Raw genomic sequence first — 15,235 nt, forward strand, 5'->3', positions numbered from 1 at the left:
TGTAATTAATAATAAGAATAATAATAAGCAATTTTCGCTACACACAAATTCAAAAAAGAGAATTTTGAGAAAAATTATTGAAGTCAAATATAGTACATGGGTCAATAAATTCCTTTGTTGATGCAGATCGAACGACACATGGTTTTATAGAGCATTGAGATGATTATAAATGTCTCAAAATTTATTTACATTTCAATTTATTATATGTTTTTCATTTGTTATACTAAATTGAATAAATATATTAAACTAGTTTTTAATTATTTAGATAATTATAAATTTAGGAAGAAACGAGACTTTTAGGTGAAAAATTAATCAATCATTGATATTTTTTCCTCGACATGGGACCCTATTGACTTTAATGTTATGGCAAATGAAACCAATGTGACAGCTAAAATATTTATATACCACAAATAACCATTACAAAATATACGGACAAAAAAAAAAAAAAACACAGATGATTTGATTTTTTTCCTCTAGTCCAATTGCGTTTTCTCTTTCTTATTCATAATGGATCAACAAAGACGTTTCTTTTGTAATTAGTCTGGTCCCTATATGTAACAATTAATCATCGGAACAAACGTATAATTTGGACTTCGATATGATCTTATTCTATTTACTGTATTGGCAAAGGAAATATTTGAGAGCATAATTTGGATTGTTATATATGGTATTAGAACCAGATACTGGGAGGTAGCAGTGAGCTTGAACGATTACAAATAGTATAAGAACCCAACACTTATGGTAGCAGTGAGTTTGGATTGTTACAAATGATATATGACACTGGATGAGTGGATGAGTGGTGAGCCTGGACTGGTATAAATAATATCAGAGCCAAAATGATAAGGGTGTTTATATTTATTATTTATTAATAGAATAATTTTGATAGTTTTTAAGGGGAACAATAATGAAGCCCCTAAAGGCCAACCCTCCTGAATATTGATCCATGAGGCCCAACACTTGAGACTTCGCGCAGTTCGCGCACACAAACAAACAAAAAAAGATGCGAGAGGATATCGTGCGCGTCGCAGGCACGCAACCTTTGACATGGTCTGAAACCATTCAACCTTTTCATCATCAAATCGAATCGTACCCGTTGCCAAATTCTCTCTACACTTCTGATTTTTCTTCTTCCGCCTCCGTCACGGTGGTCGAAAGTCGAAACCCTAATCTCTAAATGCAATTCCGATCCCGAAATTCGCCTGCTACCTCGATCTCCTGTTTGGGGGCCTTTATTCTCTGATATTTCATGACTCACTTTGTGGCAGGACTTTAGTGTTCTCCTCTTTCGTCTCCCCATGGAGGGCTCTGCGGTTGAGGATCTCGGAGCACCGGAGTCATGGGAGGTCGCGAATTTGGACGAGGCCATGAGCCGATTGATGCTCCCCTCTTCGTCTCCTACGAAGAATTCCAAATCATTGGATAACTCTTTTGACGATGCTGCTCCAGCTTCTCATTTCTCATCCGCTTCATTTCCATCTCTTCCCTCCTCGGCTTCTTCTACCATCGATAGGGTTCCCGAGGATGTTGTCAATCAGGTTGATCAGTTCCTTCTCGAGGCTTTGAATAACCCTCGGGAGCGTCTATCAAGTAAGTCGTTTATTTAGCTTTCATGTATTATGGATGGTGTGATTGCTTTCGGTGAAAAGTTGCAGACTACGGCCATCTCGAATTTTGTGGAAAAAGCAATATTGTGGAACCTATGCTTAGAAAGAAAAAATAGAATGTGTTTTAGTGTCAAAGATCAACTATGACAAGTTAAAATAGGAATCTAAAATGGTTTCAAGCCACATATAGAATTAAGTAATTTAATGTCAGAAAATCTATGGCCAGGTAGCTGCTTCATTGAGCTGGAATATCTTGGGTGCTTGGATAAAAGAGATAGATTTTGTGGCTTAATGCACTATAAGCTTTCATCTGGGGTGACTATGAGCAGAAAGACAAGGGGGCTATTTAAAGGAAAATGGGTTTGGGAAAGGCTCTTAGATTTAGATGAATTTCATTCCTCTGGTTGGTCTGCGCTTTCCAATTCCATTTATAATTATACTCCATCTTTATCAAATCAAAGTGGAGTCAGTTTTGTCACTCATAATTTATGGGCACTGTTTATATTGTTGAAAACATGGTGTTTACGATTTATACCCCTTAACGGATGATATTGAATATTTATCATTGCTTTAGTTTTGCGCATGGAGCAAGATGTTGAGAAATTTATCCGGGATCCTGCTCGACAACAGCTAGAGTTCCAGCAGTTGCCTACTTCATATTTACGGCTAGCTGCCCATCGGGTGGCCCAACATTATTCACTGCAGTCCATGGTTCTATTGGACAATAGTTTACCTGATGGATCTGGTTCCAAAATTATTGTTAGTAAGACTTCTGAATGCCGTCTTCCAGCTATCCGCCTTGCAGATATTCCCGTAAATCTTCCAACAGAGGAAAATAGTACCATGAAGGTTGCTATCAAACAGAGGCCACAGAAACGGTCTCAAGTAGCTAAAGATGCCAGTGCCAATTCATCGAAAACAAGTGGCTCCAAAAGTGTGGAAGAAAGGAAGGAGGAGTATAATAAAGCTCGTGCTCGTATATTCAATTGCAGCAGTAATTCAGGTAGTCATGCAGGTGTGAAAGTAGATGCCGATCCTAGACTACAGGATAGTTATCGTGGTTCCTTGGGTGCTGCAAAGGTTGAGGAGAAGATGATTTCAGGAGTTCCTGATACAAATTTTAGTAGGGGCTTGATTGACTGTTCTACGAGTAGCAGTAGAATAAGTAGAAGTAGGACTGACAAGGAGCTTCCTATAAGGCAGGTGCACAAACCAAATAGTAGGGTAGCCATTTTTAGAGATCGTGAGATCGATATCAAGGATCCTGATTATGACAGGAGCTATGATAGGTACGGAATGCAATCATTTTTCTCTTGGCCTGATCTCAATTTTTTTTCAATTGTCTGCTTCTTTTGGTAGGAGATGGATGAACCGGTTTTTGAATAGATCCAAAGCTTCCCATTTATTCTCTCTTGACCTCTTTACCGTGTTCCTGTTGAGATAAACAATTTGAATTAAATACATTTTATTATTAATTGGTGACAGTTAGGGTTCTCTAAATTTTTTTTGAGGATTAATCATGTGCAAACATTTATTACAGAACATAACTTTTTATGATACACAAAGTAAGGTATTTTCAAGTCATGAATCAACTGCTAGACGATGAAGTAACAAGCTGTTAATTGACAAGCGTGACTTTTCTATTTAGAAATTTTAACATCAGAGGTGCATCCTGACTTTTATTGTTGGGATAGTAATTTAGCCAAATTTCTGGTTGTAAAATCCTTCTTCAGGTATATGCAGAGATTCGACCCTGGGTTTGGCTTCAGTGGCGGCCCATACACTGTGCAGCCCATGTATGCTCCTGCAGTGAACTACAACACTGAATTTCCACAACTTGGCTCTGCTCATAGACAGGCTGTTTCAGAATGTCAGCCTAGACCACTCCCTTCCCACGTACCTGGGCCATGGAATGCCCAATCATCTCCTGCAGGTTTGGGGTATGGTCATCGAGAAGCAATGGTTAGACCTTTTAATCCAAATGTCGATGCGCATTCATCTTCTGGTGTATATCTGCATTCCTCTCAGTATCCCGGTCAGCAGTCTGGAATGCATTTTATCCATCCTCATGAACAAACTTATCAACCTTTTACACAGGTTTAGACTTTTCAACTGTTTTATTGAATTTGAATTTTTGGTGCAACAAACTTTTTATTCCAAAGCTATTCTCTTTCTTGGATATTTGTGCTGGTGATATTTTATCAGTAGCTATCCTACCGCTTGTAAGTGATCACCCCACTGGACGTATAACTCTTCGAATCTTCCTGCAAGTGATTACAGTTATAAGTCAAAAAAGGGCAGTTAGTCAAAGAAAAAAAAAGAGAAAATTAGCGAGCAAAGTTTCCTTTTGTGCGTAGTTAAAGACAATGTAGCAGAGTGTGTTCTTTTTCACTCGCACACCATTTTGATCCTGATCTTATGATTTTGCAGCAATACCAACAGCAACCAGATGCAGGTTTTGGTTTAGCACGGCCCCGGTGAGGGGCATGGGCCATGCCTGCTCCCTGCCATCTGGTAGTTAAAATATATCGTGGGCTTTTCAGTGCACATTTATTTACTTGAAATGGCAGGGGGCAGGCATAAAGAACTGATGTGGGCATAGAAGAAGGATTTACATTTTCTGGGACTTGATATGCTTCTTCCCACCATCAGTTTCCTGGGAGCTTCTTGCATCTCTTATAGTTGATGAAGAAACTCATTGCTTTGGAACTTGCGTTAGTAGGCTGAGCTGTTCAGGTTGCTCTTGCCACTGATAATGATGAAAAGTTAAATATAAGAATCAACAATTTGCTGGGAATGTTCCTGCAAGATCTTGGACGAAGGTATGGGATTCTTTTAACGTTATATTAACTGCCACCCTGCCTACCCTACCTGCTCACTCTCTCTAAGTTGAACTTAAAAGAAACGTGATAAAATGAGAACGGGGGTAAAAAAGTGTCATTCTGTAATATTTGTTGGCTTTTTGTCTGTGCATATAGTTGTAAGCATTAACAAAGAATTATCATTTTCTCTGGTTCTGTAGTTCTAACTTTCTAAGGTTACAGTCAATGGAAGGTGAGATTATTGTTGAAAGGATGTTGGAGGCTGTTGATTCTGAACTAGGGGATTTCTTCATTTCATGTTTGGTCTCCACAATCCTGCGCTTTGCACTGTCGTACGTGACTTTTAGATGACCATCTGTTCGTGTTTTTGATAGTCCTAAATGGATATTCCGACAGCTATATGACATGGAAAATTCTGTTGGTCTCTAATTTTTAATGATTATCTTCTATGGCATAGCCATCCTGGCCTATCATCATCATATCTCTAGACCAGGAATCATTTGCATTTTTCCTGAGATTTCTTTTGTGTCATGGATGATTGGTTTAATATCTTTTTGAGTGTTCATGACTGGTTTAATATCTTCTTGGAGTATTCTTTTGTTTGGCTTCTCATCTACCATGAGGTTTTGTTCCAGTTCTTCAGTTATTTTGTCGACATTTTCAGCATACGGGAGGATATGGTTTTTCGTCATTGCAAAACTAGAGCTGTGCTTGTAAGAATGCCTAAAATTTGGTGAAATGGAATGTCATGGAAGAAAGATCAGTCACACAACCCAGAGAAGATCAAACATGGGAAAAATGTTCGGATCAATGAGATCTGTTGCTGCAGCTCGAGTACCATTTGGAAATCTCAGAATTTCGTCAACATCGATTTCTCGTTTTTGCTCTGAACTCTACCAAATCCTGTAAGTGCTCAGATTAGTTTTGATTTCATTTTAATGATGCTACCACCAGGGAAGATCCTTAAAATTAACAACACTTGCGATGCCTTCTTGTTGCAAGGACAAAGATGGATGCGTGGGACGGAAAGCGTGTTTCATTTCCTGATCATCTTTAGCAGTTCGAGCAAATCTGGGAATCGGCTACACATGGGATCGAGTGGCAATTTCACCCTTGATGGGCAGGTATGTAATCTTTAGAAACGCAGCCTCGGTCTGTGTCGAGCTTTGATGAAAAATGGAGGGTTCTCTTTGCGAATCCGCATCAAGTTCGTACTTCGAATGTAAGTTGAGGGATATGCCTCAACCAGCTTACGGCATACACCATATCTTCAGCTTCTCTTATCCTGAAGAATCTCGGTATCATTACTTCAACACCTTTCTATATTTTGTTTAATATAATTTTAGACTGATTGTATATGATGAATGTTAATTATAGGTTCTGAACATTGTTGTGGAGAAGAAGTTGAGACTGTTTGGAAGTTCTCTTCGATTTTCAATCTGATTTTTTGAAAAGATCATTGAAATTTTGTTTATTCAAGTGCTTTTCCCTTGGTTTGGCCCACTCCCCACTCGTTGAACAACCAAAAAAAGCTCCAAATGTGGCAGTTTTTAAGCTTCAAATAGGGTATTAGTTAGTCATCTTAGTGTCAAAACGATGTGACAACAGACAAGTCGATAATAAATATTCTCCCTTTTAGGAATTCTTTATGAAACTAGAACTCCTTGAAAACTATCGGTAATTTTTATGGGATTTATCAGTCTAAGCAGGAGACAATATACGCTGATGATTCATAGTTAAGGAATTCTCCTTATTTTTCCTTACATTTAATTTTTATAATAATTATTATTAAGTAAAGGGTTTATGATGAAAATATACTTGTTTTATCTTTTAAATTAGACTGCATTTTCTTTTCATTGAAAATATAGTAATATAATTGTGAAAATTGAGGCTTCAAAATTGAAATTATCTTAGTTATTTTCTAATTATATATATATATATATATATATATATATATATATATATTTTTTTTTTTTTTAATAATGAGGACCTTATCCTTCCTTCTTATCAATTAAATTATCACAATTGTTTTATATTTTAGGAGAAAAAAATATTGGACACTATATTTAAAAAGATAAAAGAATTAAAAAAAAATGTATAATTTTTATCCATTCTATTTATATAATGTGAAAAAAAATTGATTTAGAAATATTGTTTCAAAAGATAATAGATTCAAATATATGCTAAATGGAGCATATATTCAGCATAACTTGAAAAGTAACTATTTTATCTTTTAATTTGAATTTTTCAGTATTAAAAAATCTAACATCTAATTTGTTAGGCTATTTATTATGTGTGGTTTTAACCATTTGCTTATTATAAAATTTCATTGATTAGAGAAATTAACCTTTTAATTGAAATTATTTTAAAATTTTAAAATATAAAATAAGAGACTAAATATACATATTGAAACAAATAAAGCAACCTAATAAAAGAACTAATAAATCAAGAGATCAAAATATAGTGGAAAAATAGAAAATTAAATATGCATTAATTTTATTAGTTTTTGGGGGAGAGGATTCGAACCCTAATATTTAAATATACTTATTATCTGCACTATAAATACTGAAATCCGAATCGCGACAATCCACGGCAACCCATCGTGTTACATTCATTCGTTTTCTCTCTTCTTCGTCAGTTTCCCGCCAAAGTTTAGTTAGGGACTTCGACAGGGGAACTATTATCCCTAGTGATTCTATGCAACCAGAATTCCTTTGTTTGTCTGCGATCTTCGTTTTGATGCATTTTCTCTCCAATTCTTCTCTTGCTGCGATCGAAATCGATCGGGAAATCCACCGTCGTATCAATCGCGCCAAATTTCGTTCCTCGAATTTCTTTCTTGTGCTACAGCTTTCCGATGCCAAAAACCTAATTCCTTGAGATTTTGCATTTCGATTATCTGCTTCTTTTTTTTTTTTTCTTTTTCTAATGCCTCTATTGCTGCCAGGAGTTTAGAGTTTCGGTCCTTTGTTTTATCATGGAGCGCTCTGCAGCGGAGGATCGCGAAGGTCCCGAGTCAGGGAGGTCGCTGAGATGGATGAGGCCTTGAAACGATGGACACTGGCCTCCGCTTCTGCCAATCAAAATTCTAATGCCTTGGAGCATTCCGTTGGCGGTGCTGCTCGCTCAGATCGTTCGGTTCCTGCTGAACTGTCCGAGGATTCTATCACTCAGGTTGGTCGGTTCCTCCTTCGCGAGGACTTTCCGAATCCTAGAGGATGTAGTTTATTATTAATTTCAAGTCGTAGCTGTCTGTTATACTTGTCCGAATCATTCCACTTAACATCATGTTATTTGTGCGGTATTTGTTTCTGTTGGTGCTGATTTCTTGAAAGAATTCTCTAATAGCGTTTTCTAAGGCAGATAGAATAAAATCGCTTATGATGTCGTAAGTTGCATTTTCTTTTATACATTCACTGATGGCTACATTGAGTGCACAGAGGTTGTAGTATAGGTAGTTTTTAAACTTGATTTCTTAGAAGAATCCTCTAATCGTTCTTTTGAACAAGGCAGATAGAATAAAATTGCTGATTGAGTCGTAGGTTTTCTTTCCTTTCCTTTTATTTTCTATATGCATTTATGTTTAAGTTGAGTTCTCAGAGGCGGTGTTCAAAATAGTTTTTCCTCTAGGTAGATAAAATAAATAGCTGAGTGTATATTTTCTACATGCATTTATGTCTAATTGAGTTCTCAGAGATGGTGTTCTAAGTAGCTTTTCCATATGATTTCTGGAAATAATTGTCTAATAACATTTTCTGTACAAAGTAGATAGAATAAATTGTTGGCTGTATCATAGGCTTTCTTTCCTTTCCTATATGCATACATGTATACATTAAGTTCCCAGTGACGGTGATCTAAGTAGTTTTTTCCGTTTGATTCTCTGAAGACGAATTTTCTAATAACATATTTGGTAGGATACAAATTGAAGAAAATTGGCGACTAAATATCATTGGTTTCCTTTCCTTTTCTATATGCATTAATGTCTACGATGAGCTCACAGAGGCGGTGTTCTTAGTAGTTTTTCCAGTTGCTGGACGTTTTAATATGTTATGCTGATACATTCGATGATTCAACTCTTTTCATTAGTAAGTTGGAGACTCCTTGCATAATCTATTATAGCTTGTTGTATTCTTAATTTGTTTTCTGTGCTTTGTTGGTTTATTAATTAGCTAGTGTTGTTTGGTTGGTTAATTCGATGAAAAAGGCATGGTAAATAGATTTTTAAGCCCTTGCTGCATAACTTGTGAGTCCCGCGTGCCTTGTTGCGAACTAATAGTACTGAGTTTCCACACTATGTAGGTCGCCCATGGTTTACGCGATTGGCGCGGCATATATTATAAGGTATGGTGGTTTAGAGAGTCATTTGGCCTTATAGTGCAAGCGTTGGTGCAACACTCCAATCACGCATATTTGTGAATTCCTCTCCTTTTGTTCATCAGCCCCGTTCTCAGGTAATAAACCCTTTCTTCTGCATAACTTATTTTGCCATCTCCCTTTATTTCCGTTATGGATTATAGGAATGATTGAGAATCGCAGCAGATAAGAGCTCTCCTTTCCTTTTGCCTCCTATGATGTTGAGATGTTATTTTCTCTCTATCTCCTCCGTAAAAGAATACAAAAGCATATGATATTAGGTAACCAACTCGTTTATTATTTTCATGTTGCTCTCATCTCGAGTAATATAGTATTGTATAAAGCACGGTTATAACACAGTCGTTTGGCATGTAATTGTAAGGTCCAGTGTTTAATAATGAATCGACGAAGGTGGTAAGGGAAGTCATTTGCTTGACTTTGCTGCTAATGGCTTCCTCTCACAGGCACCAACTTTTGTTGACATCCACATCGTAAGATACGAATTCCTTCTCTCTTTGTTTTTACCTGTACACATTTTCATTTTCTTAGGATTTAAAAGATTAGATTGCAAAATTAAATTGTGGGTAAACGAGGTATTCTGTGATAAATTTTATGCTTTTTCTTTCTTAATTTCAAATCTCTTAAACTTATTGTTGTATTTAAAATCCTGAAAATAAAAACCAAGTTTCAAAATTTCAAATTCCTTCATGGAATTCAAACTCTTATCTTAAAAATATTCTAATGTAAACACATTCTCTAACTATTGCGTCTCTAAATTCCTGAAAATTTGAGAGAAAAATAGATTGAAATATACATTAAATGATTTGGAGAAGGTTGAAATCTTGGGATAAGCAAAATAAAAGAATAAGACACCTAATTCAGGAGGGAAATCACATATTCTTGGACATATGAGATTAGAACACACATACGTGGGGAAAATAATATTTTCCCGTAGCCTTGAATAAATTGACAATAACCTTATTTGGTTTTATCTTTGATTCAGGTGTCCACCTTCAGTTTTCGGTCTATGCTTGAAAACGATTGATAGAATGCCTTGAAATATTTGTAAGCTGTGTCTATATCTTCTTTCCCGCAAATTTCTCTTATGCTGCCATAACATATATGCACAAAGAATGATCATGAACACATTTTCACATTATAATACCAAAACTATTTGCAAAATATTATTAAACAAACTTAAATCCAAAATTGTCATATGCCAACATTCAATGGTCTTAAAATTATTCCATCTTAGAGAAAAGAATTAAAAGCTTCAAGTCTAATAGGCAACTTTTAATTGTGACTAATAAGTTCTTAAATTTTTAATTTTGTCAATTACAATATTTTTATAAAAATTCACAAAGGTATAGCATGGAATTGAAAGTATTTTATATTCCATCTTAAAATCACTGGTTATCTTAGTCAAACATTCACAAAAGAAAGGTTTCTACAAACTAATCTTTTTAGATTTTAAAACTTGATGATTGCGAAAATAATCTTTTTTTTTTCTCCAAATAGAAACGTCAGTAAAAATATATAATTATTTTTAAAAAAAATAAAAGGTTGGAGAGTAAGTTCCATTTTGAAGGCCAATTTTATGATGGCCGTTTTCTTTTTTTCTTTTTTTTTTTCCAGACTAAATGTGTACCCACTTGCCACATTGAAAATTGGATTTATTTATTTCATAATTCAATAATAATTCAAAATTCTATTCAGACCTTAATGAATGGAGCGCTATAATATAACATACACAGTCAAGAGGGGGAATACCTGTGCATGGAAAGTTGAGGGATACCACAATCCACTGTACGGATGCCAACTCCAGAAGCAAGTATTGGACCGATGGTAGACCCACAACCCATATCATTTCTCACAACAAAATCCTACCATCACAACAGGCAGCAACCGTGAATATTCCAATTTACAAAATCAATAAACGGTTACCACTCATAACCAATGCCCTATAATAATTAAACAATGGGGAAGAGTAAGAAGCTAAAAAAATATTGTTTCAAGGTAGGCACATACCTGCGTTGGTAGGTTATGAATTCGGCCTAATTCTCTGAAAAGAAAAGCTGTGACTCCGCTTGTAGCATAGCGCTGGTTGGCATTGTGCTTTATGACAAGTCCCTTTTGCATTTCTGGTCTATGGTGTTCTTCATGCTTATCCATGAAATTTGGATGAACTCCGTGGGCCATGTCCGCAGACACTATTAAGAATATAATACATAACCAAATAAAATGATTCAAATTAAACGACAAAACACCAAGGTGGTAAGAAATCAATCCAAGCGCGAGCCAAAGTAGCAATCTTTAATTTAACCGTGGCTATTCACGAAGGTCCAGTAAGTAAAATTAGTAATTGATCCTTCTTATACTCGAATTGAAACGTACCAAGAAATGATTGCCTAAAAGCACGCTCAAAAACACCTTCACCAACATGTCCTTGAGCGATGTCGCTGGCTACGCGCCTCATGGCCTGAAACATGGTGGGTGCACCAGCTCCCTGAATTGAACCTGAACCCACCTAAACAGGAAAAGTTAACGACTATAAATATGAAATAGCGGTCATGAAATGATTGTATACTAGGACGAGTTAAATCAAAGACAAACGCAAGAGAATATTAATACGAATAAAAGAGAAAATTCATCAATGGCCTTCCAAATATCATTTAAATAACTGAAGGATCTTGTTTCAGCAGACATCCTTGGAGTGAATATACATATATTAGTAAGAAACAGAAGTTTCATTTATGAAAGAAAAACTCGACCATACAAAAAACAACCCTCAAAAGAGGACGTGATGGAAGCTCAAAACTAACTAAAAAAGAGGCTCAAATCCACAGAAATCAAACCAACATCATCCTTGGCGTGAATATAGGCTACATGGAAAAAAATGAACATAGCTTTGAGGTATGGAATAAGGTTATGGTGTGGGGTGGTAAGAAGTAAAAAACATGGAAGTTGGAAGTTTTATATTAGAAGCCTATAGCTTTCCCTCATTTTATCAACCTACGAAATAGAAGATGCTGAGAGGAGATATGGAGAAGGGTCTATATTTTATATTCTTGCCATATGGTTCAACCAATAATCATCACTGTCTCCTGTATAATTGGCAAAACCTAATTTGAGATCCTACGTTGGTTGGAGAGGAGAACAAACACTCCTTATAAGGGCATGGAAACCTCTCCCTAGCAGTCGCATTTTAAAACCGTGAGGTTGATGGCGATACGTAACGGGCTAAAGCGAACAATATCTATTTGCGGTGGGCTTAGGTTGTTACAAATGGTATTAGAGCCAGACACCGGATGGTGTGCCAGTGAAGACGCTGGGTCCCAAGGGGGTAGATTGTGAGATCTCACATTAGTTAGAGAGGGAAACGAATCATTCCTTATAAGGGTGTGGAAACCTCTCCCTAGAAGACACATTTTAAAACCATAAGGCTGACGGCGATGCATAACAGGTCAAAGCGGACAGTATCTGCTAGCGGTGAGATTGGGTTGTTACATCTAAAGACTAAATGCTCATGGAATTAAAATGATAGGGAAACTTCTGATCTCTTAAGTGGTCATGTGCTTAGCCTCTATCATTCATCTTTTTCTCCTACTCAATTTCTTTTCTGATGGCTGAAGGAAACAGAAATAAAATTCATATCTGGTGATCAGAGGAGCCTAAAAAAACTTCAGTCTTTACTTGGTGGGCAGTACTATCTTATCATCAATGGGCGTGATCAAATTGAAAAGAAATTTCACCGGGGGACCAAATATACTAGGATTTTTTTACCAATCCATGGGATGCGTAACTTTCAGTATACATATAATTCACGAAGTACACAAGAAAAGTCTTACCTCTTCATTATCAAACAAAGCAACCATTCGAACTGCCTGTTCACTTATTAAGTCACCATGAGACCCACAAGAATCAATAAGAGCTCTGAATGCACAATAGCTTGATGCGAGGTTATCTAATCTTCCTGAGAGAATAAACTCCTCATTTCCGCCTCCAAGACAGCTAGGTTGGGTATCACACACGTTCAACTCAAAGCTCACTATATCATCAGCTGCACAACAGAGCTCTTCTGATATGACCTGTCAATCAAGTTAAAGCACTGACTCCTAGATAATTTATAGTTTAACTACAACTTCAGTAACATAAGGCGTTCAAATTCCCAACCAAACAATAAATTACTACTCTCAAAATTTTAGTTCAATAATAATGTATGTTTGTGCAAATCTTTCAAAAAAAATTGGAATTTGAAAATAAGAAAAAATTATTTAAACTACCAACATAAAACTATAAAAACCATCCCATGCATGTTGGTTTAAGAGACTTAAAAAAAATCATTATTTTATTTAATACCATAGAAAATTTTAGTGCTTATGTCCATAGGACACGAATTTGATTAAGATCACTGAGTGCAGCATGAATGACTTTCCTTCTTTCTTTGGATTGTTTATCATGGTCTATGGATAGTTTGGGTATTACAAGTTCCGTGCCCATCCTAAGTCAGTTCCTCATAAGCAACTGCAGCTCATTGAGTGTGCGGTGGAGAGGAGGGGGTGGAAGTAAGTGTCCCAAGTAACTGCTTTGCCACATGATCTTAGATTCTCGAGAAAAGATGTCCTAGACAATACCCTCCCCCTTTTCTCTCTACAAATTAAAAAATACTTAATAGTTGTTAAAGTTCTAGAAAACAATACCTGTTTCAGAAGTGGATGTAGGGCATCCTTCAATAACGGATCATTGCCTTCATTTTTCGACTCCATTGAATTGTCTTCCATCTTCATTGCCATCAACGGAATAAGATGAGTTTCTAAGTTTGGCTTAAACCCATCCTGGTTCACTGTGCTGAAGAAACCAAGATCACCATGACAAGAAGAAAAGGGAATAGTAAAACATTTTGAATATGTTAAAAATATCATGTATAATATAATAAAAGAATATTAACAATATGCTTAAAAGAGTCATCACCAAACCTATACAATATGTTGGAAATCTAAAAATCCAAAAAAATCTGAGGATTATATAGGCTTTTTTTCTTCTTCTTGTAATATATGAAACCCTGCCCTTACAGCGACCAATAGGATGTAATCAACAACTTTAGTTAATCAAAAGCAGGCAACCCACAAAATAACGACCCTTATTAGAAAAGAGCACCAATGAACCACACCATCGCCCTCGTTTACCATAGGATAAGATTATATTTTGGCTCCAAGTGGTGCAGGCTTAGTCCTTTGGACCTTTTGAATAAGTCCCACATGAGTTAGCAATCCTTTTTGTAATTTCTTAATATCTATAAACTTGTTCCTTTCTTTAAATTTCCCCAAAAATAAGTAACTCGAGAAGCAGGTCAACCATGAACGAAAAGATAATAATGGGGCACAAACCGGTCAAGATGAATTGCCAAGGTTGGAATTCGCAAAAGAGGCCTTCTTACTTTGACAAGTTTGTGCAAATATGAACCATCACTGCCTCTTACTATAACTCTTCCAGCAACACTCAAATCTCTATCAAACCAAGTATGCCACAAACCACCCCCATATGTCTGCACATTGACCATTAGACAATTACACTTGTTTGATGAAGACTTGGGCTTTAATTTTAGGCATGGGCTATCTGTGTGAGCAGCAATAACATGAAATCCATTACCAGGAACATACCTGTAAAACGGAAAAATTTTCATCGATCAAACTAAGCTAATTCAAAGTAAAACAGTCAGACATCCTAGGGAGAGAAAGGAAAAGGAAAAAAATTTCAAACATGTAGCTAAGGTGAAAGAAAATCGTCAAAATGCAATAAAACTCGGGAAATAATTCTTGCATGGTTACACGGATGACTACAACTGCAAATCGATACGAGTAGACAATATCAAAATCTTGCAAATCAAGCAGCCGACTAGACATTTCTTCTGTAGTTTCCTAAGCCACGTAACTTAAATTACAAATAACCAGAATCGTTTGCAGATCTAAAAGTTAGAAGTAATAACTTACTTTTCTCCAATGGAAAAGGCAACCAAACAAGACATATTTCGTGTAAAGAAATAGCGTCCTCCAGGCTTTAAGTTCCAGTCTTCATCCTCGTTTAGCAAATGAAAACCAGCAGCAACTAATTGCCGTTTTGCTTCAGCTGCGAGGAAAAAAACGATAAAGAATAATGAGGAGGTATCAGTATCACAAATTCTATCACCAGAATGTCGAATCAGAAGTATATAAGAGTCCGCCATCAAGAATTCCAAAAATCGACCTCTAAGATGAGAAGTGAATAACAATAAACGAACGCGTCAGTCCAAAACAATTTAACTATAAAAATTCAAATCGCTCCTCGGAATAAGAAGCAGCCGCAGCGAATTAGGGTTTATTAGCCAGTCAATACGCAGGGGACTCCTACCGAATCGAATCACAAAAAAAAAAAAAAAAAAAAAAAAAAAAAAAAAAAAAAAAAAAAAAAAAAAAAAAA

The 15,235-nt window shown here is 36.1% G+C and overlaps 3 protein-coding genes across 6 annotated transcripts in view; 2 read left to right on the forward strand and 1 right to left on the reverse strand.

Moving 5' to 3' along the window:
• The first annotated feature begins 1,030 nt into the window (after positions 1-1,030).
• LOC111458304 (R3H domain-containing protein 2-like) lies at positions 1,031-5,900 on the forward strand. Of its 2 annotated transcripts, none has more exons than XM_023100863.1 (6): positions 1,031-1,587; positions 2,179-2,893; positions 3,338-3,701; positions 4,035-4,426; positions 5,062-5,331; positions 5,429-5,900. In XM_023100863.1, exons 1-4 carry the CDS (start codon positions 1,296-1,298, stop codon positions 4,083-4,085), a joined length of 1,422 nt encoding a protein of 473 aa, XP_022956631.1. In that variant the 5' UTR covers positions 1,031-1,295; the 3' UTR covers positions 4,086-4,426; positions 5,062-5,331; positions 5,429-5,900. The 2 variants fall into 2 exon arrangements, with proteins under 2 accessions (XP_022956631.1, XP_022956629.1); XM_023100861.1 differs by having other exon boundaries at positions 5,091-5,331.
• Positions 5,901-6,984: 1,084 nt separating this feature from the next.
• LOC111458305 lies at positions 6,985-9,260 on the forward strand. 2 transcript variants are annotated; one of them, XM_023100865.1, is made up of 4 exons: positions 6,985-7,600; positions 8,726-8,812; positions 8,857-8,877; positions 8,944-9,260. In XM_023100865.1, the coding sequence occupies exons 1-4, from the start codon at positions 7,460-7,462 to the stop codon at positions 8,947-8,949; spliced, it is 255 nt and encodes an 84-aa protein (XP_022956633.1). In that variant the 5' UTR covers positions 6,985-7,459; the 3' UTR covers positions 8,950-9,260. The 2 variants fall into 2 exon arrangements, with proteins under 2 accessions (XP_022956633.1, XP_022956632.1); XM_023100864.1 differs by having other exon boundaries at positions 6,987-7,600; positions 8,857-9,260.
• Positions 9,057-15,235, reverse strand: part of LOC111458303 (probable aspartyl aminopeptidase) — a 7,272-nt gene continuing 1,093 nt past the window's right edge. The window contains exons 3-11 of one of the 2 annotated variants that reach the window (XM_023100860.1): positions 14,770-14,905; positions 14,167-14,439; positions 13,480-13,627; positions 12,628-12,867; positions 11,174-11,306; positions 10,808-10,989; positions 10,550-10,662; positions 9,757-9,887; positions 9,057-9,304 (exon numbers count right to left, since the gene is read on the reverse strand). In XM_023100860.1, coding sequence (XP_022956628.1) covers positions 9,779-9,887; positions 10,550-10,662; positions 10,808-10,989; positions 11,174-11,306; positions 12,628-12,867; positions 13,480-13,627; positions 14,167-14,439; positions 14,770-14,905 — 1,334 coding nt within the window. In that variant the 3' untranslated portion in view covers positions 9,057-9,304; positions 9,757-9,778. Of the gene's footprint in view, positions 9,305-9,754; positions 9,888-10,549; positions 10,663-10,807; positions 10,990-11,173; positions 11,307-12,627; positions 12,868-13,479; positions 13,628-14,166; positions 14,440-14,769; positions 14,906-15,235 lie in introns of those variants that run through there. The other variant, XM_023100859.1, reaches the window with a different exon arrangement.

This window comes from Cucurbita moschata, unplaced genomic scaffold, assembly GCF_002738365.1.
Source record: "Cucurbita moschata cultivar Rifu unplaced genomic scaffold, Cmos_1.0 Cmo_Scf00021, whole genome shotgun sequence".
Lineage (NCBI taxonomy): Eukaryota > Viridiplantae > Streptophyta > Magnoliopsida > Cucurbitales > Cucurbitaceae > Cucurbita > Cucurbita moschata.

Bases quoted from the DNA above. Each gene is read 5' to 3' on its own strand.
- LOC111458304 (XM_023100863.1), top strand. From the start codon at position 1,296: ATGGAGGGCTCTGCGGTTGAGGATCTCGGAGCACCGGAGTCATGGGAG. The intron at 1,588-2,178 runs GTAAGTCGTTTA...TCATTGCTTTAG, and splicing joins CCCTCGGGAGCGTCTATCAA to TTTTGCGCATGGAGCAAGAT. The intron at 3,702-4,034 runs GTTTAGACTTTT...ATGATTTTGCAG, and splicing joins CTTATCAACCTTTTACACAG to CAATACCAACAGCAACCAGA.
- LOC111458305 (XM_023100864.1), top strand. From the start codon at position 7,460: ATGGATGAGGCCTTGAAACGATGGACACTGGCCTCCGCTTCTGCCAAT. The intron at 7,601-8,725 runs GTTGGTCGGTTC...CACACTATGTAG, and splicing joins CCGAGGATTCTATCACTCAG to GTCGCCCATGGTTTACGCGA. The intron at 8,813-8,856 runs GTGCAACACTCC...TCCTCTCCTTTT, and splicing joins GCCTTATAGTGCAAGCGTTG to GTTCATCAGCCCCGTTCTCA.